The 21,497-nt window shown below is 49.1% G+C and overlaps 1 protein-coding gene across 6 annotated transcripts; it reads right to left on the reverse strand.

Annotated features, from left to right (window-relative positions):
* Positions 1-1,518: 1,518 nt before the first annotated feature.
* Positions 1,519-20,857, reverse strand: LOC134011712 (metal transporter CNNM4). Of its 6 annotated transcripts, XM_062451091.1 has the most exons (9): positions 19,422-20,857; positions 12,345-12,488; positions 11,969-12,103; positions 11,294-11,463; positions 7,546-7,642; positions 6,878-6,898; positions 6,581-6,643; positions 3,858-4,036; positions 1,519-2,988 (listed from the first exon to the last, which is right to left on the reverse strand). In XM_062451091.1, the coding sequence occupies exons 1-9, from the start codon at positions 20,827-20,829 to the stop codon at positions 2,749-2,751; spliced, it is 2,457 nt and encodes an 818-aa protein (XP_062307075.1). In that variant the 5' UTR covers positions 20,830-20,857; the 3' UTR covers positions 1,519-2,748. The 6 variants fall into 6 exon arrangements, with proteins under 6 accessions (XP_062307075.1, XP_062307076.1, XP_062307077.1 ...); XM_062451092.1 differs by lacking the exon at positions 6,878-6,898; XM_062451093.1 differs by lacking the exon at positions 6,581-6,643.
* Between the last annotated feature and the right edge of the window lie 640 nt (positions 20,858-21,497).

The raw sequence follows: 21,497 nt of genomic DNA on the forward strand, positions 1-21,497 counted from the left end.
CAGACTTCTGGACTCAAAACATACATCCACATCTACGAAACCAGCAAGAAACTATCCAATCAAATAAAACCCAGGCAAATCCTAACCGGTTTCAGGGAGGGCTACAATGGAGTATTGAGGGACCAGGAGTGCTACTACAAGGTATTGCTGACAAGCAGAGTTAGTAGAGTACAAAGTGATGTCCACACCATGGAGATGATAGAGGACCCTAGCATTCTACAAGACCAGTACCGATTGCTTCTGTGGTACGGTTTGGCTGTGTTGGGTTGAGGCCAAAAGTTGTAACACAAAGCCTACCATGCTCATAGGAACAGGAAGTGAAGAAAGCTCGACAATGGACGCTCCACTGTGAGGTAAAGATGAGTAACCGATTGGGATCCATCCAGAACGGAAAGAGATGAACACACCCTTTCTGGTTTCTCCTGGGTAAACCCTAAGCAATTAATAATAAGTATTGGTCTCACCACAATAAGAATGGGGTGTCAGAGGGCCAGGTGAGGGAATACAATATCTCTGTCTTAAGGCCGCTTAAACCCTTGGGCCGGGTCCCTTCTAGTAGTACTAAGATAATTACTGTGTAAACTGCCTCTGTGACTATATTTGGTTCGGTAGCATAAGACTTCCTGTTGTTTTCTAGATTATCTCTGATAACTGAGTAGCATTCGATTCACTGCAAGACCATTTGCCGTTTTTTGAATTAAACACAAGAAATACAACATCTGAAAACCTATATAAACATTATCTTTTGGCTTATTCCAAATCATCTTACAATGTCAACCTGTAATGTCCTAGTTAACATATTGAACAGCATCATATAATAAATTCTGAATTTGATTTAAAAATCCTTTACAATCCATTACCTTAATTTGCCTGCATGACTCCAAACCTGCACAGTAAACATTTTCCATAGATTTGTTTCCAGCGAATTTAATTTACCCTCCCCCACATACATACACACAAACATATTTCCCATTCTTTGGACTCATAACTGTGCCTCTATTATCCCACTATTAAAAACCTTATTCCTTCTCCAACAAGCACAAGTCCGGATCCGTTTCCATATCTATATAAACACTTGCAGCAGATATGTGAAAGCTGTCAGGCACAACAGCACAGAGAAAACCCAAATCAGGGGGTTGAATGATGCTTTGTTACCATAGCGATATGAAAAGGACTGCCTGTGTGATCATCTTGGAGATCCGTGAGTCTGTCCTAGACTGCCTGCTCCCACCGTTTCTGTTACCATACTTTATAACAGCTCCAATAAAAGATCTACTTCCTTTTTTGTAAAGGGGAATATACACAACTTCAGTTATATGCAAAATAAATACAATCAATCATATAAGAGAATAGATTCTCTTTAGTGGAGGTCTCTTTATCTTTTGGTTTCTGTTTCCGTGTTCGCGTACCGTCAGAACCCAGATTACACTAACCCCTTCCGTTCACCCCTCCCCGACTCCCACTTGACCCTCAACCTTTCCCCCAACCTCTCACCATCACCCCCCCCCTCTACAGGGCTAATCCAGTCCCCCTAAGGCCTGGTTCCAACCCTCTCAAACACTCCCCTCTTTTCTTCACTCCTAGGAGGTCAGGAGAGGCAGATATATATGAGACTACTGGAACCTGGTCATAGTCAAAGCACCCAACACATCATGTCGATTGTCTTAATAACGACTTTGACCGCTCGTCCATCTCGATTGAATCCTCCTCAACTTCCTGGGAAAACAGGAAACGCTCCATGACCGGCTGCATCCAATAGGGATTCAGAACAGGAATCTGAGGGACGTCGGTACGGCTCCCTCTCTAACGCGCTGACGGGACGAAAGTGACGCGCAGAACCAACAAGAGGGACTCGAGAGCGAGCGTCGTTTTCCAGCACACGCGGAACGAATAAATAAGGTTTCACCCCCCCTCAGAATCCATATATATATTAAAATATGACTCAAATACAATCTCACATGGTGTCATTCTGTCTCATGTTGGTACTCGTCTGAGGGGGTTACGGTCGGATGAGGAGATGGGGCTGGGCCGGGCCACACGCGCAGAAGGATGGATACTACATTACCCAGCAGACACCAGTCCTTTCGCTCAGGTGCTCCTTCTACTGAAGGCCAATTGGAAGGAAAGAGTTGGTGGCCTAACGAAAGGGACAAGGCAGGAGGCTGACAGCAAAGAGGGTGTAGCGCAAACGCACACACACACACACACACACACACACACTGGTATGGATGCATACACACAGCCCATAGAACACACCAGGTTTGTCCCGAGTGATGAGCTGAACAAGCGACTGATCTTGGGAGGTGTGTGCAGGCATCTTACAAACGTATCAAGGCCCCTTTTAATATAAACACCATCTAAATCATGTAAAATGCAAGTCTACCTCCCGTCCCACCGCTACCACCATCACACACACCCCTTCTCCCTCAGGGAAAGCCTTTGTATAGCTCACGCGCACACACACACACACACACACCTCTTGATGGATGTAGAAGGAGACTCCACAAGTCTCTGTGTCACGTAAGGCTAAATTGTCTGTTTGATTGTTTTGTTAAGGGTGGCCAATGGCACGATGTGTGTATTTGCGTTCATCTTGCACATATATACAAACGGAGTGCGTGTGGTCTGTTCTGTGTCTTTGGACCCTGCTGCTTGAGCAAGATGTGTATACTCGTGTTTGTGTGTACACACACAGCCAGACCCTCCTTTGTCCCTTTCTCCCGCGCCTACTGCATCGGTCGACGTATGTCACATGCTGCTTTCTGATTGGCTGTGGTGGTTGGCGGTGCGAGTGGGCAGGCGGGTCTGCTCGTTGAGGAGAGAGGTGGTCTCGTCCGTGCCGTTCTCCGGCGTGGGCGCGGCCTCCGGGGGCGTGGTGGAGACCGGGGGCGTGGCCTCCGTGCGGTGGGTGTGGCCACTCTCGGGGGACTGGGGGGTGCTGTCCAGACGGGACGCCATCAAGCCGTTCTGGTACTGGGCCCTGGTTATCTGTGGAGACCGGGTGGAGAGGTACAGATTGATCAAATGAGAAAGGGAAAGTGGCTCTGTGAAAGTCTCTGTCTCTCTGTCCCTGTGTTCAAAGAGAGAGAAGGAAGGTGGGGAAATATGGAGAAAGGAGAGAGGGAGGACAAGAGAGAGACCGTAAGAGAGGAAAGAGACAGGGAGACTACGAGAGAGCAGGGAGATGTGGAGAGAGAGGACGTGAAAGTGAGACGGTGTCCCTCTGTCCCTCCGTGGGAAGAAGAGAGACTGACAGTGGTGAGGAGAGACAGAGAGGTGAGGAGAGACAAAGAGGTGAGGAGAGACTGGAAGGTTATGAGAGGCAGAGAGGTGAGGAGAGAAAGAGAGATGAGGAGGGCAGAGAGAGTTGAGGAGATACAGAGAAGTGAGGAGAGAGAGAGAGGTGAGGAGAGACAGAGAGGTGAGGAGAGACAGAGAGAGGTGAGGAGAGACAGAGAGAGGTGAGGAGAGACAGAGAGAGGTGAGGAGAGACAGAGAGAGGTGAGGAGAGACAGAGAGAGGTGAGGAGAGACAGAGAGAGGTGAGGAGAGACTGGGAGAGTTGATAAGAGGCAGAGAGGTGAGGAGAGATGTGGAGAGGTGAGGAGAGACTGGGAGAGGTGAAGAGAGACAGAGGGGTGAGGAGAGACAGAGAGGTGAGGAGAGACAGAGAGGTGAGGAGAGACAGCGAGGTGAAGAGAGACAGAGGGGTGAGGAGAGACAGAGAGGTGAGGAGAGACAGAGGTGAGGAGAGACAGAGAGGTGAGGAGAGACAGAGAGGTGAGGAGAGACAGAGAGGTGAGGAGAGACTGAGAGGAAATGGAGAGGAGAGAGAGAGGAAGGACGGGTCCTACCCACCCTGACAAACTGCAGGTCGGTGAGGGCTCGGACGTAGAAGTCGGGGGTGTACTGAGGGGAGGGAGCGCTGCTGTTCAGCTGGCTGCTGCTGCCGCTGACCGACAGAGACTCCTGGCGGTCTGCCCCTCCGAGAGACGACGTCCGGTTCAGACCGCTCAGGTGGGACGGGGAGCGGAACTCTGGAACGCACGCACGCACACACACACACACACACCATTGACACACACACCCAGAAACACATGTTGCATGTTCGCACACACACACACACACACACACAATTAGAAGGAAATTTGAGGAAATATATGTGGATGAATCACACAAAAAAATGTTGTACACACCCAAACAATGAGTTAAGACATGCTGATCCACACACGTACACACACACACACACACACGTCGCGTTCCCGAAACCATTAAGTTATGAACAATGTTAATGTCCGAGAAGAGCACATCATTTCAGATTCTGTGGGAGCAGGTTAGAAAAAGGTTAAGTTTGGCTACTTCAGGGGTCTCTTACCCTGTTCCTGGAGAGCTACCTGCTGTAGGTGTTCGCTCCAACACTAATCTAGCACACCTGCTTCTAATAATGAGCTGATTGATCAGGTAACGAGTGTTGAATCAGGTTGAATAAGTGTGGTTGCAGCAAGAACCAACAGGCAGGTAATATCTCCAGGAACAGGGTTGCAGACCCCTGGGTCTAATTTGACACGGCCAGCAGAAATTTGATTGCCACATCCCTCTACCAGCAGAGGGCGCCGTTCACAAGCTGGCGTCATCCAAGCTTCCCTCGACCCCGCAGTGCTGTCTATCCTACGCCCCCCCGCCCCCCCCCCCCCGCCCCCACAGCAGACGTACTAGCAGATATTACCACAGGGGAGGATACGTCCACCGGGGGGCCTCAGTGAGTCATAGGAGACTGTTTTACCTGGACATGTTGGTTAGATTAGTTGTCAGAGTCGGTCCAGCAAGCTGCTAAACTAGTTAGAAGCAGTGTTCAGATTGAGGGAGGGGGGCCGAGGGGGGTCAAGACCTTGGGCCCACTCCGAACACCGGTTACACGTTTATGCTAATCTAGGCTTTCTTTGAGTCTTCTGCGTCAAACACGGACCTGGGTCCCGACCTGTCTGAAACACATGGGGGGCTCTTGTTTTGACTCCTCCCATTTGATCGGGAAACAAAAAGGACCCGTTTTGTAGATGCACGCTGTGAAGTCAATTTCATTCCCTCGCAATCAACTACTGAATTGCTCAGCCTGAATGTGGCTCACCTAGATGTGGTAAGGAAGGAACCGGGGTTGTCCCCCACGAGACCCACATGCAAGACTTAAAACTGTACATCACAGGCCAATATGGCTGCATGAGCCACAGGTGAAGTCTGCTTCTAGTGGTCCACAGGTGAAGTCTAGTGGTCCACAGGTGAAGTCTGCCTCTAGTGGTCCACAGGTGAAGTCTAGTGGTCCACAGGTGAAGTCTAGTGGTCCACAGGTGAAGTCTAGTGGTCCACAGGTGAAGTCTAGTGGTCCACAGGTGAAGTCTAGTGGTCCACAGGTGAAGTCTAGTGGTCCACAGGTGAAGTCTAGTGGTCCACAGGAGAAGTCTGCCTCTAGTGGTCCACAGGTGAAGTCTGCCTCTAGTGGTCCACAGGTGAAGTCTAGTGGTCCACAGGTGAAGTCTAGTGGTCCACAGGTGAAGTCTGCCTCTAGTGGTCCACAGGTGAAGTCTGCCTCTAGTGGTCCACAGGTGAAGTCTAGTGGTCCACAGGTGAAGTCTGCCTCTAGTGGTCCACACGTGTCATTACTGTACTACGCTGTCGCTAGCATCATTAGCATGTTAGCATCTCTAACAGGAAAAACGCTGGTGGTGCTGATGGCAGGCCTCGTTCCCCATGGAACCCTAGCAAGCCCAAGCCTCGGGCACTTCTTAAGTCAAGACAGGAGAGGAACTGAGAAAATGGTGGATGCCCACGTCATAGCCAATCAAAAGGCCAGGTGGAACGGTTCCCACGCCCCCAGTACCAGACCAGTCTGGACGCTAACAGAGCTCTAGGAAGTGGCACTGGGCTAGGTACTAGGGTTGGATTTGGAACTGGACAATTAGGAAATGAAATGAGTGAGGTTCTAGTTGAAGGTTGCAGAGAGATTTGAGAGAAAGACTTCTATCTGCTTCTGATCTACTAGTACAGGACTAGGCTACAAACTAGACGCTACCTCAGAACCCCACTACGACTCTAGAAGAACCCAGCTACAGAACCCCCCTACGACTCTAGAAGAACCCAGCTACAGAACCCCACTACGACTCTAGAAGAACCCAGCTACAGAACCCCACTACGACTCTAGAAGAACCCAGCTACAGAACCCAACTACGAAGTAGATCCCAGCTATAGAACCCTACTATGACACTATTAGAACCCAGATGAGGGGAACCCTGATAGCTACGGAACCCCACTACCACCCGGTTATGGAGCTCAACAAGCTACGAAACCCTACTAGCTATAGAATCCTTGTGGCAAACTAGTAGAACCCAGCTTTAGAACTCTACTAGCTATAGAACCCTAGAGGCACCGTAGTAGATCCCAGGTTTAGAACCCTACTAGCTATAGAACCCTAGAGGCACCCTAGTAGATACCAGGTTTAGAACACTACTAGCTATAGAACCCTAGTGGCGCACTACTAGAACGAGCTAAACCCGCCTCAATGTTATGGGCCCAGACATGCCGGAGGTTACCTGGCCACCGAGAGAAGAGAGAGAACCTCTTAAGAGAGAGGTGACGGGGGCGAGACGTCGACACTGAGGGAGGGACAGGAGGTTACCCGAGCGAGAGAGAGAGAGAGAGAGAGAGAGAGAGAGAGAGAGAGAGAGAGAGAGAGAGAGAGAGAATGCGTGAGGAAAGTGTGTCCCTGGTCATATACAAGTTGCATTTGGCTGTGTTCCCTCTGCAGGCTTCAGCCCTGTTTGCGTGTGTGACAGCAGAGAAAGAGAGATAGAAAGAGAGAGGATCGACTGTTCTCTCACTGCGTGTACCTGAGGGAGGGAGCTGATCTTCTGAGTTAGGAAGTAGAGAGGGGAGGGGGGGACAGAAACACAGAACTAAGACAAACTGACAAACAAATGTAAACAACATTCCCAACTTGAGGTGAACACAGACTGGTGAGGTGAGTGACAGACAGACAGATTGAAAGAAAGGAAGGAAGAAAGAAAGAGAAGAAGGGGGTGAAGATGGAGAGGTATAAAGTTTAAACCACTGATGCACATCATCCACCTAGCAGACTACTCCCCTTAGCCTCACATGACACAGTTGTTGCGTGACACATTCAGTAAGACCCCAGCGCCGACCGGATCTTAGGACAGCCCTGTGCACTGTGGTCTTCTCTCCACTAGGTGTCAGCATTTACAGCAACATACACTACAAGGTGAACCTACAACAACATTCACTACAAGTTGAACCGACAGTAAAGATAACTTATGAACCTGACATCTCTTAATATCGTTGCATTTCTCAAATCACTAGATAAAACCTTTTTTTTTGGGGGGGGGGGGGGGGAATAAAGGGCGAAAAGGGGGGAAAGAGGTGGATAAGAAAAAAAAAATTGGGGGGAGGAGAGAGGGGGTGAGGGTGAGGAGGCAGAGGTGAGAGGAGGAGAGAGAGGGACAGTGTGAGAGAAGGAGAGACGGCGTGAGAGGACGCTTACCTAGAGTGGGGGCACTGAGGGCCATGACTCCGTAAAAAGAGAAGGGTCCCGTTTCAAATTTCATGTTCTCGTTTCCCGCCTCTACCTCCACTTTCCCCTGAGAGACAGAAATGGCCAACACATTAGGGACCATAACGGCAACAAAACAAAAAAAACTCCAGATTGTTTGAGTTTATTTAACTCGACGAAAATGTTCATGTTTATGTATTAGCTATGTGAGGGCGGTTCAGACTGGGTGGGTTAGGATTGGACTGTGTTTGTACACAGTCAGCGAGAGGGGAGTGTGAGAGAGAGAGAAACGAAAGACAATACAGACATAGGACTGACTGTCAAAGAATAGAAACACACATGCCACGAGGAAATCTGAGATGGGGGGAATGGAAAGCAACAGAGAGAGAGAGAAAGCGAGAGAGAGAAAGCGAGAGAGAGAAAGCGAGAGAGAGAAAGCGAGAGAGAGAGAGAAGAGAGAGAGAGAGAGAGAGAGAGAGAGAGAGAGAGAGAGGAGGGCAAGGAGGCCTCAGTGTTGACACAGGGTGCAGACCAGGACCAGGGTGCTGTGGGTGAGGAATGTGTCAACTGCAGCAACAACACGGCACAGTTAATCCACCCGTCCATCCATCCATCCATCCATCTATCCATCCATCCCTGCCCATCCCCCCACAACATGGGCACCTATGGGGAGGGAGGGAGGGACGGGTAACTTCATGAACTTGTGGGTGGGTGAGTGCATAGCTTAGTGTCAAATAGAACATGGATACACCTCCTCCACCACCACCACCACCACCACCACCACCACCACCACCACCACCACCACCAGAGCACGTGTAGCCTTGACTCAGCGCTCTGGGAGTGTGTGGGAGGGTTGTGGAGAAAGAATAGAGACTGCTGGAGGGAGGGAGATATGAGTTATTCTAGTCTGACCTGTTGTTCAGGTATCCATCACCTTAGAATGGAGCATGCTGACAGAACCAAGATCACTGACACACACACACAAAGGCTTTTCGTTTATGACAATCTCATGACAAAGGCACCTCGGAGCACCTGCTTCTGTACATAGTCTGAGTACACTGGGCCTAGTACACACTAGCTGGACTGGGCCTAGCACAATTAGTACAAACAAGCTGGGCAGAGGTGTACAGCACTTACAGGATGACTACAATGGAACACCCAGTTGAAAGATGTTTTCGGTTAATAGTAAACTTGTGTATGACTTGTGTGTGTGTGTTCATTCATTTCCTTACTAGGTGGGTCTTGGTCAAAGTCTAAGTTGACTTGAATGAATCATCAATAGGTAAGGACCTGTTGAGCCCTAACCAACCTGTTCCATTTCTGGAGTGGAGTCTGTTGGTGTCTTGGGCCACGTTCCAACACTGCCCTGAAGCACCCTTCTCCCCTCCCTTGAATCCCCTGGTATGTTTAGTTTGCGTAATGTCGTTGCACTGACTGATCTAAGTGATCGCCAGGAGGGAAGGGAGAGAAGGAGGGGGAGGATGAAGAAGAGAGAGAGGTAGGAGAGGAAGGCAGAGGTCAGAGAGAGGTCAGCTATCGATGCTTGCAGGCTTACATTTACATTACATTTACATTTAGTCATTTAGCAGACGCTCTTATCCAGAGCGACTCACAGTAAGTACAGGGACATTCCCCCCCGAGGCAAGTAGGGTGAAGTGCCTTGCCCAAGGACACAACGTCATTTTGCACGGCCGGGAATCAAACTGGCAACCTTCAGATTACCAGCCCGCTTCCCTAACCGCTCAGCCACCTGACTCCCATGCTTTCAACAGCTGACTGACGTGTGGTAGAGAAACAGTGTGTGTGTGTGTGTGTGCTAAGCCCTCCGGATCTCCTGTCGAGGTCAGATCAATCTCAGTCAGGGGTTGTTTAATAACTTATAGCTCAGCCACTGGGGCCCTGCCTGAAACCCAACACTCTCAAGAAAAGGTTTATACAATGTTTACCTGCATGTATAAAGCATTTGTCTTTTTAACTGTTTGTGTAACCGTGTATAAGTGCATATGTGTATGGGTTTGTGTGTGTGTGTGTGTGTGTGTGTGTGTGTGTGTGCATGCACGTAAGTGTGTAAGCATGTACATAGCCCTTCACACAGGCTTCCATAGAACTCTCTTTAACCCTTTAAACTCAATTAGTCATGTCATGGATGGTGTGTGTCTGGGGCTAGTTCCGAAGAACACTTGTTTCTCGGTGGAGACGTCATTAAAGCATTACTACAAACACAAACACACACAGTCATTTCGCTATAATAGGAGTGAAATGAGAAGGGTGAAGTATGTGAACTATGCTGCATTTCTCTGTTGAGGGTATGAGAACAGACTGGCTCATCACAGGAACTGTTAACACACACATACGCACACACACACACACACACCAATTTCCGATAACATAAACAGTCTTTAGAAAGACACTTTTCTCCCAGTCAGTTCACTCAGCTCCTTTTATCCCCTTTTTTTTTTTTTACAGAAAGTAACTCAGAAATACTGCTATTTATATAATACATTCTTTGAATGGCAAACGGAGGCAACAGTAAACAATATCTCATCTCCTAGTGGTGAGCTCACATGGAAACTTCCCACACCGTAAACTATTATGAGAGGCTCAACATGTTTACAATGCAGCCACCACAACCCCCCACACACGGATTTGTGGATTATTCCATGTGTGGGGTCTCCCTGTGGGTAGATACCATCAGGATTAGTCAGGGGGGGTTACTGGAACATCATAATGACTGTTTGGGGACACTAATGACATAGTTGACTGGCTTATGGGAAAAACATATTTGTTTGTGTTGACATAGTGTCTGATTTGTTTGTCACTGTGCATGTGTCTGTCTGTGTTTGTGTGTGTAAGATGTTGGTATTGGTGTATTGATGCATGGTTGAATAACAGCATGGTGCTTCTCTCTAGTATTTATTACTCTCCTGCCTCCCTCCCTCTCCATTTCTCCCTCCCTCTCCCTCCCTCCCTCCCTCCCTCCATTTCTCCCTCTCTCCCCCTCCATTTCTCCCTCCCTCTCCCTCCATTTCTCCCTCTCTCCCCCTCCATTTCTCCCTCCATTTCTCCCTCTCTCCCCCTCCATTTCTCCCTCCCTCTCCCTCCATTTCTCCCTCTCTCCCCCTCCATTTCTCCCTCCCTTTCTCCCTCCCCCTCCCTCTCTTTTTCTTCCACCTCTCTTACTTCTCTCCCCAAAGTCCCAGCTGTTCCATCCCTCATTCACCCTTTAGTGTCCTCTCCTCCGGGGGGCCATATTGACATCCCCTGCCTTCCGCCATCCCTACTACAGTGACAGCTGGGATAAGACCACCCCTCCATCACACACACACACACCCTGATGAGCTCCTGCCATCTGTGGACCCGTGTCTTAATATTCATGTGACCTTTGCGGCTGGTGATACCTGGTGTTCAGCACCGACTGAACCAGGAGACGGGTACGAGGAGGCATGACAAGGAGGGGGGACAGGAGGGAGAGCGAGTACGAAGAGAGAGGGATGGAGGACTGGAGAGAGAGAGAGAGAGAGAGAGAGAGAGAGAGGGGGGGGGGAGGAAAACAAGATATGGGTGTAGGAAAGGGGAAAGGAAAGTGTGGGAGAGAGTAAAAAAGGAGGAGGGGGGGGGGGGGAGGAAACGTGCGTCACAAAACACGTGAACATCCCAGTCATCAAAGAGAGAGAGAGAGAGAGACAGAGAGAGAGAGAGAGAGAGACAGAGAGGCAGGAGGGATGGGTATGGCGTGTACCTGCAGTATGAGGATGAAGTAGTCCACAGCCTTGCCCCTCTGGTAGACGTAGTGCTGGGGACAGCGCTTGTCGCTGTCATTAAACTTGATGTCCTGGATCACGTCCGGATGCCTCAGAATCCTCAGCAGGACCTTGTCGGAGATCTGAGACGGGCTGAACAAGTTCACCTCTGTGGGTGGGAGGGAGAGAGAGGAGTCTTATTAACAGTCGGGAGGGAGGATGACGCCACCACGCTCCCCGCGAATGATCCCGACCCCCCCAAGACGAGACGAACGTGACGTCGCGGCCACGCGCGGTCCTACAGAGCCGTGTCACACAGGGACCCGTTTGTCTCCCGGGAGAACGCCGACACATGATGCAGTCAGCCACACAACGCACAGAGCAGAGACACAGGGGCACACTGGGTCACAAGAGAGAGAGAGAGCGGAGAGAGAGAGAAATAAAGGGAGAGAGAGAGAAAGGGAGAGAGAGATAGAGAGGCAGTAGTCTACCAGAAACAGGAATAAGTACAGTTCAGCCAAGAACTGGCTCCAGCATACTGCAGTGACCACGCACCAAGGACCACCAGACAGTTTTAGGGACAACCAAAACCAAAAGCTGCATGTATTTTTTACACACGCAGATACAGTTGGTGGTTCAACTATGGAGGGGGTGTTGACGGGCGGTTTCCTCACCTGTGGCAAGGAAGCGATGGGCAGCCAATAAGAGCTGAGGAGAAATCTTGACTTTTGATTCGCTCTCGTTTTTGAAGGCGGAGAAATCTCTCTTATTCTTGTTGGGCGCCACCTTCTTCCTGTTGCGGTTATCAGCTGAGAGACACAAACAGACACGTGGTCACATGCTCCACAGCAGACCAGATGTGGGTGAGAATCTTCAATGTTTATGAACCCACAGTAAAGCTGCTGTAAAACCAGGTTTTATAAGACCTGAGATGTTATAAAGTGGTTCCATGGGTGTCGAGACTTGTAACATTCAAGACATAACACTGTGAGGCATTATGAGTTTCTTGGTGGCTGTAAACATGTTATAAAGGCGTTCCAGTAGACTCACTGTAGAGGTCAGACTCGTCCAGGATCTCTGATTTGATGATCTCCTCGATGACATCTTCTAAGGTGACCAATCCCAGCACCTCATAGAATGGGTCTCCCTCCCCCTCGTTGTTCACCTTCTGGACGATCGCCAGGTGAGATTTACCTGGAGAGGAGAGTCGGTGTGAAAGGGGGATCAAGCAATGATTCGATCAATTAAGGGAGCAATTTAATCATTCAACACACCATTGCTTGCCAAACAACTAAGCATTAAAGTTAATGTAGGTACATAACATGACTTTCTATATCGGGCTAGGTAGTGCATCTCTTCGATTTTCCATTTCAGCTGGATGTTCCAACCAACCAGCGCCCTCCTTGTACTTCCAACAATGCATTGACGGAGGTTGCAGGTTCAAATCCCCCTGTATTGTGCGTCACTATGGATAAAAGCATCAGCTACATGTATACATGTAAATAAACGAGGACTGTGCACAGAAAACCCACCCTGGGCAGTGAGCCTGGTCGTAGGGCTGTGGGCCTCACACCTGCTGCCGACTAGTGCAACATGTTAGTGTGTAGGGGTGGTTCAGACTCAGCCTGGACTCTGGCCCCTATAAGCTGTCTGTTCCTGCAATACACCCACACCCACACCCCGCATGAAGGAGTTCAACTATTCACCTGGGACTTAATGACAGTGCCGAATTTTTAAATGCCCTTTCGGAAAGATCAACAGCAGACAGCCACAGTTGGAAAAGAGCCAGGCAGAGCGTCATCCATTATGGATGATCCTGCCGGGGTGGGGGTCTCCGGCTCTCTGGGAACTGGCCCCCACCTTCCAGAGAGAAAGCACAACCAGTAAGTTTCATTTGTTGACAGAAAAATGGCGGATTTCCTTCCAAACACCTCTCAGCCACACAGAGAGGCTGTCTCTGACAGACACCAGTACTGCACCTCTGCAGGACACAGTACGCCAGCATGACAACACAGACCTGGGAGAGAGGCCTGCTTGTAAATGTGGCTAGGCCTGGGCAGTATAAATGTGTGTGTGTGTGTGTGTACGTGAGGCTCCTCTAGCCTCCCTCTGCTTCCTGTCAATACACTCCTGGAGGAGGTGGACCCCCCAGGGGACTCACTTACCGAAGCCACTGAAGGCCCTATCGACCTCACTCACACACACTTTTAGCATATTCCTGGCATGCCCACGTTTTCTTTTGTCCCTTTTCCCTACCCCATTACAATCTCTCTTTCTCTCCCTGCCCCCCCCCCTCCCTCCCTCTCCCCCCAGTCTCTGTGTGGCCATGCCTGCTGTTGTGGATACACAGTTACATTTGTTTGTCCTGTCACAACACAAGGTGGCAAAAACAGCAACACGCACCTTGTAATAACACACAGCTCCCCAGCTAGCCCCTGTAGTCTGGTGAAAAGCATGGTGTGTTAATATTATGACCAGCAAGAACTGACAGTCCGGTGCAATATTTCCCACTGGCTCTTACAATCCAGAGGACGCCATTTTGGGGTCAAGCCCCCTCCAGCCTTTCTCATGGCCAGTTTCCAAACTATCTGCCTCTCTCTGCAAGCTCCTGTTTCGCCCGCGAGACAAAAATGCTGCCTCCCCCTCCCTCAGTTACGACGCACTAAATTCTAACAAATATATTTTTTAGACGCTACACATGTTATACATCGTTGGAAAGCTACGATTCTTGTGCTTCCATTGAAATAAACCAATTCAAGATCAAGTCGCAATAGCAAGCAAAGTCAACGTCTTTTTCCGGTGAACATTCCTTCAACAATGCCAAAGAAAAAAGTTGTACTCACCCTAAGTTGTTCAAATAGGTCCAGGTGTGCAAATCATGCCATCAAAACTTGATCTGCGTAAGTCCCAAGGGTTCAAAGTATCTAACCATGTAAAGTAATTCGTCCAAATACAATGTTTTACGTTCATGAATAGCCATTATCCTTTGTTTCATTATGCAAGTTAGCCGACGGAAGAAACAACTTGTTCACATAAGTGTTATTTTCTCCGGTTAGCAACGGAGTATTTACAAAATGAAGGTATCAAAATGTCCGTTGAACCCTCCCCTTTTGATTGACACCTTGTTCGACCCAATAGGAGCTTCCATGCCCCGTTGACAGCCCTCTAAAGCCAACTAGGTCTGTGCGTCCTGCCCCCCCCCCCCCACACACACTCGTTCTAAACAAATTTCTCGAACTGGCTTCGACTGGCTCTGAAATTAGCTCGTTAGCCTTGTAGCTGACAGCTAGCTGAAAATGCCAATACCTCATTTGTATGCGTCTGTGGAGCCTTCAAAATAACAGTCGATTGCGCAATATGGTTGACAGAATCAGTGTTCTTTGTGCGCCAATCCTTGGAATCTGATAAAGCACTCCAATGTGTTCATGCTTCAGTTTTTGTGTTTCAGTATTACTAATTAGGGATTTAGCTATTATATATGATAGTTCTAAGTACCACCTTTCATTAGAGATAACAATTATGAAAAATAATACCTTTTTATTTGACCTTGACCTTGGTTACAAAGGGTCATTTTGGAGTCTCCAAAAGACCCTTTTAGAAAATTCCTGGATGTACTCTTATAAAAACATGTGTCAAATATGAATATATTGTGGTATTATGTTTTACTTTTGATTTGAATTGGGTAAGGCTTCAACCTGTGGTCCAATTTAGTCTTCCAGATAATACCTACCACCTCTAGGCCTCTTCAGGCCTCTGTTTTCAAAACAAAATCTAGGCGGAAATAGAAATTTTCACTTTCCTTGTGTTCAAGCTTCTATTACTCAACACTAGAAGGACTGACAGGGGTCCTGACAACAGGGGACATAACTTCAGAGTGTCAGCTTTCAAAAGAGATCATTTACATGCATGTACTCCAAATGGTTCAAGAACAGCTTCCAATTTACTTTGGGTATGCTGTTTAGGCGTTTTCAGGCAAATTTAACAGGAACATGAAAAGGTTAAGAGACTTGCCCATCAATCAATTAGGTCTTTGAATGTTTCCTAGGCTACTTAAACGATTATGCAAGTCACAATTAGAAGCCTGTTAAGCAGCTCGTTTTGAGTGCTACTAATGCTCTGATGTCATTTGATGCAAAACAACACAAAGCTTGTTTAGAAGCAGACAGGCATGCAGACAGAGACAGAACACAGTGACGGAACACAGTGACGGAACACAGTGACGGAACACAGTGACGGAACACAGTGACGGAACACAGTGACGGAACACAGTGACGGAACACAGAGACGGAACACAGAGACGGAACACAGAACACAGAGAAGGAACACAGACAGAACACAGTGACACAACACAGAACACAGAGAAGGAACACAGACAGAACACAGAGACAGAACACAGAGACAGAACACAGAGAAGGAACACAGACAGAACACAGAGACAGAACACAGAGACCGAACACAGAGACCGAACACAGAGACAGAACACAGAGACAGAACACAGAGACACACGAGTCATTTCTGCTGAGCGGTGCTGACAGTCCATTAGCATACGACTGGAAGACCGAAACAGTTCACAACTGCATACGCACGTGCAGCCACGTCCATGCACACACTCAAGGAACAGAGGAGCTTGCAACGGCACTGTCAGCGTTTTTGCCTCCAATGATAAGACAGGAAGGAAAGTGCTGGGGGGGGGGGGGGACAATTTAGAAAAAGAGAGAGAGAGAGGGAGAAAGAGCGAGAGACAAAAAAACAGAACTAAAGGGTGAGAGCTGATCGCCCCGGTTCCCCTCAGGAGGAACAGGGCGCAAAAAGAGGAACATGGGTCCGGCAGACAGGAAGGTCACCTGACCAGCCTCAGGCGTTGGTCAGCATGAGTACACATGTGTGAGTGTGTTTGAAAATTACCTGAGGGCTCTGTCTAAAATATATAATACACATCTTCAGTGGGCAGCTGGCAGAGAGAGAGAGACACTCGGAGAGAGGGAGAGACATCGAGAGAAACACACCCTGGCGTTGCCTAGGCTGACACACACACACACAACACACACAAGCACAGGAGAATGAGGTCTTATCAAACAGGGCTTGGGAAACATTCAAAACCGGCCAGTCATAAAGCAGTGTGTATAGCTGGGTAGCTGCACAGGCCTCTGGTGACAGGAGAGGTGGGTGGGGTGTGGCATGTGCAGACAATATGTCCACCCTGTCAATGTATGATTGCACATTTACATTTACATTTAGTCATTTAGCAGACGCTCTTATCCAGAGCGACTTACAGTAAGTACAGGGACATTCCCCTGAGGCAAGTAGGGTGAAGTGCCTTGCCCAAGGACACAACGTCAGTTGGCATGACCGGGAATCGAACTGGCAACCTTCGGATTACTAGCCCGATTCCCTCACCGCTCAGCCACCCGACTCCGCACATGATTATTATCATAAATGAACTCTAGGTGTGGCCACAGAGAGGGACAATGGGCGGGGCTTCTATAAGGGACAATGGGCGGGGCTTTGTTCAAGGACAACTGCCAGAATGACAGAGTTCTACCGACAACCTTTCGAGTTCCTTGTTGGGTGTGATGGAAAGTGCTGTAGATCGTTTTCTCTTTTTTCTGCTTCAGTGAAACCTAGTCTAGTAGTAGGAGGCCGTTCTCAAAAGGTCACAAGTGAACTGCCATCCGCTTAGAAAAGGACAGGGTCACACACACACCTCCTGGTGGGTACATGACTCATACTAGGAGGCACAGAGAAGATAACAAAGAACTGGATATAAATCCTGTGAAGGATTCATCATTGAATCATGTTCTTACTGTCTACACCTGCAGGTCTATAGAATTTACCATGTCTGACCCCTATACTGTGAAATAGTACACTTGTGTTCGCCATGTAGACATTAGCCCTTTTTCACCTTGGATTGGACCATGGGGGGGGGGCATCAAATTCATGGGTTGACAACAGTGGGTACCATGGCAACTGGGCACCATGTGGCGGAGACTGGAACTGGCCATGCTTGCGGGGGGGCAAAACCGGTCGGGCATGTTGCTATGGCACTGACAGTTGCGTGGCACAGACAACACAATCAATAAAACTTAATGAGCTGTGCGTGTTTGCGTGCGGGTGTCTAGGGACAGAGGCGTGTAACCTCGTTAAGCACAAGCCGCGGTGTCGTGTATGGTTTCTAAAGCGCCAACGCTCCACCTGAAGTGTGTCTGTGCGTGGTGTGTGTTACGAGACCCCATCAACCACTTGGGGTCGAAAACAAGTTGGCTGTGTGTGCGAGCAAGTGGCAAGAGTGGGTTTCATTCCCCCTCCTCAGAGAACAGAGCTGTCCGTGCCAAGGTATTCACCACAAAGCCAACTCTGCACTGGCAGATCAGCTCCTGGTCCCAATCTTTTCTTCCCTGTTCCACCCTACCCCTACCAGGCTCCCTGTTCCATCCCTACCAGGCTCCCTGTTCCATCCCTACCAGGCTCCCTGTTCCATCCCTACCAGGCTCCCTGTTCCATCCCTACCAGGCTCCCTGTTCCATCCCTACCAGGCTCCCTGTTCCATCCCTACCAGGCTCCCTGTTCCATCCCTACCAGGCTCCCTGTTCCATCCCTACCAGGCTCCCTGTCCTACCCCTACCAGGCTCCCTGTTCCATCCCTACCAGGCTCCCTGTTCCATCCCTACCAGGCTCCCTGTTCCATCCCTACCAGGCTCCCTGTCCTACCCCTACCAGGCTCCCTGTTCCATCCCTACCAGGCTCCCTGTTCCATCCCTACCAGGCTCCCTGTCCTACCCCTACCAGGCTCCCTGTTCCATCCCTACCAGGCTCCCTGTTCCATCCCTACCAGGCTCCCTGTCCTACCCCTACCAGGCTCCCTGTCCTACCCCTACCAGGCTCCCTGTTCCATCCCTACCAGGCTCCCTGTCCTACCCCTACCAGGCTCCCTGTCCTACCCCTACCAGGCTCCCTGTCCTACCCCTACCAGGCTCCCTGTTCCATCCCTACCAGGCTCCCTGTCCTACCCCTACCAGGCTCCCTGTCCTACCCCTACCAGGCTCCCTGTCCTACCCCTACCAGGTACCCTGTCCTACCCCACATCCCTGGGCCTGGCTCAAAACCTGCCACAGGATGTACTGCTAGACTGCTCCAAAGGCCATAGCTCCTGGTGTGACGTTAACACAGTGGACAAGGCACACATAGAGTGATGTCATGGCCTCCTGATTCACAGACAAGGCCCAGTCCAATGATCGATCAAAGGGGGGCAGGGAATGGACGCTGCAGGCACCAACTCTGGTCTTAATCTGGGCGAGTGAAAACATGTTGTCGTAAGACCCACAATAAGGTCGGACATGTTGCTGATAACGCTGGAGGGAGATGGGACAGCGTGACAGAATCCTCCCTGTTCTGTTCTATTATGGTGAGAAGCATGCTTTCTGTGTGTGTGTGTGTGTGTGGGTGTGGGTGTGTGTGTGTGTGTGTGTGACCATGTGGGGGGGCAGCTTTCGTCTCCTGTCTGTGACCTTGAGACGAGATGCCTGAAGACTGAGAAAAACACACCCGTGCCAGAAAGAGAGAGACAGAGAAAGGGAAAGAAAGAGAGAGAGAGACAGACAGTCTGTGTGTGTGCGTGTCCTCGGGAGAAAGGGATCAGCTGCAGTGGAGAGGCGGAGTGTGTGAGTGTCTGAGAGTGCGTGTCTGAGAGTGTGTGAGGGTCTGAGACTGGAGAGTGTATGAGTATGTGTGAGTGTGTGAGAGTGAGGGGCGTATAGAAGGAGGATTCCTAAAGGGGAGTAGGAATCCAGAGGAAGACACAGTTGTTCAGATACACTGCCTGACACACAATCTGTCTCTGCTCTACACACACATCCTAGCCACACACCTAGTTCCATTTGAGTGGCAGGTATACAAGTCATCTCTCTATAGATAAGGCTCATCTGGGTTCAAATTAACCTGCTGATAAGATACTCACTATTATAGCTATTATGTGGCTAGCTCTGTAGAGCTGAGGTAAACCAACCTCATCCGTTCAGCTACCTTTCTGTTGCTAAACTTCCCCAGTGATACTGTGAAAAACGATCTCCCTCTAACTATATGCGTTTGTGAGGTAGGACAGGCATAAGCAATCTCACAAGACCACCCCACCTTTTTTGAACTCCTCCAGCATCGAATCCAGCTTGGTGTCGTGGAACACAAAGTGGACTGGGTGGTTGTAGAACTTCGTGATGGTCTTCAGTGTCGTGCAGTCGTCCGGGTCCACGAACGCCAGATCTTTCACGTACAGAACATCCACGATGTTGGACCGCTCGTCCTCGAACACCGGTATCCTGGTGTACCCGCTTTCCATGATCTCCGACATGGTGTTGAAGTCTAAAACCGCGTCATTATGTATCATAAAACAATTGGTCAGCGATGTCATGACGTCCTCAACAGTTTTGGTCCGAAGCTCGAGAGCCCCCTGAATCATATTAAGCTCCTCTTTGACAAGGTCGTTATAGGGCTCCGTTACTTTCAGCATCCCCACGAGCTTTTCGCGGTTGTAAACAGTGCCAATTTCCTGACCTAAGACGCAGTCAAGCAGCTTGCTAATGGGCCAAGATAAGGGGAAAGTTACCAGCATGAAGAACTTGGTTACCATTATGGTGTTGGCTCCTACGGCCAACCCGTGTCGAGAACACAACGCCTGGGGCACGATTTCCCCGAAAATAACGATGCCAATGGTGGAGGCTACTACAGCACCCAGACCGGATCCTATGAGATCGTCCAGAAGGATGGTGAGCGTGGTGTTGACCAGGACATTGCCGAGAAGTAGAGAGCATAGCAGGTAGTTTCCTTTACTCCGAATGGGTTCGATCTTGCGGGCGTATTTCTTTTCCTTCTCCGTGCCGCAGTTCTGCACTATGCGGAGCTCCATGGGATCCAGCGCCATCAGACCCAGGTTGAGCCCGCTGAACATACCTGATAGAACCAGGAGGAAGGCGATGAGAATGATCTGGAACCACATTGGCAGAAGGGACTTCTTCTCTTCCACAACCCGCAGTCTCCCGTCATCCTCCCCCAAAAGGTACCACTTGCCATCCTGGCTGTCCTTGACGCACAAGCCGTACACCTTCTTCGGCTCGCTCTTGCGGAGCGGCTTGATTTTCAGGCTCAGCACCCCCGAGGTCCCCTGGTTGCTCACGTTCATACCACCTCTAATGATGATATCTTTAGTGTAGTCGGCACAAGTCCTATTAAAAGTGGCTCTGCCAGTTTCTGCGCCACTGTCGTCATCCTCTCCGTGGTCCTGGTCCATGAACTTGATATGTGCCGAGGTGTCAGGAGCAATCTGCTGTCCGTAGAACCTGAGGAGGATGTTGCTCTCCTCAGTTACCTGGATAACTCCGTCGTCTGTGGTTGTGGCCGGCTTGTCGCTTCTCTCCAGCCGCATGCCGAAGATCCGGGTGCTGCTACCGAGCTCTCCGACCCCTGTCTCGGCTCGTCCGCTCACAATAATCCCCAAAACAACGAATAAAGTTAGCGTGTACCCCTGCCCATTCCAGTCCGTCGCCATGTTTGTTTCACTCTCTGCAAACTGGGAACTGACGTCACCTACTCATTTGCAAAGGCCGCCCTTCATTAACATATTGACAGAGTTTAGCCAATCCACAGCCGAGACGTAATATAATGAGTTTGATCGAGCCCCTTTTCTTTAGCGTTTTTAAGGTAGAATGCAATTTTTTTTAAGGTGTACATTGCAGTTGCCAATTGTTGTCAATTGTCAATTGTGGTAGCCTACTGCTACCACAATTGACTAAATATTTTTTGTTTGTTTTACCATTTTACACTATTCATAAAATAATATATGTCTGAAGCCCTCCACTGATTTTTGTTAGTAAAAATGCTTATTCAAAGCTCAATTATATCTTGCCTTGCACAAGCATGAGACACAAATGTCAGACGTAAATAAATAAATAAAGAATTACAAGGTTTTACATCGATTATAAAATGTGTTTGTTAGTGCGCATGCACCATCTTGTGCTCAAATATTTGAAATACACTATCATAAAAATGTCTCGACACAAATGGTGTGACACTGCTGTGAAGTAAAAAATAAAATTACCCTAATTTGAATAGCATATATTCAACCTACCTATACATATCACCGAGAAAGTAATAAACTCCAGAATCACTTTTTCTTGTTGGTTATTATGACGTTAACAGCTTTATCATAACGTTGAA

Source organism: Osmerus eperlanus, chromosome 25 (assembly GCF_963692335.1).
Source record: "Osmerus eperlanus chromosome 25, fOsmEpe2.1, whole genome shotgun sequence".
Taxonomy (NCBI): Eukaryota; Metazoa; Chordata; class Actinopteri; order Osmeriformes; family Osmeridae; genus Osmerus; species Osmerus eperlanus.

Coding starts and splice junctions, on each gene's coding strand:
- LOC134011712 (XM_062451091.1), bottom strand. CDS start 20,829: ATGGCGACGGACTGGAATGGGCAGGGGTACACGCTAACTTTATTCGTT. Junction 12,104..12,344: donor GGACGAGTCTGACCTCTACA/GTGAGTCTACTG, acceptor TGTGTCTCTCAG/CTGATAACCGCAACAGGAAG. Junction 6,899..7,545: donor CCTCAGTGCCCCCACTCTAG/GTAAGCGTCCTC, acceptor TTCCTAACTCAG/AAGATCAGCTCCCTCCCTCA.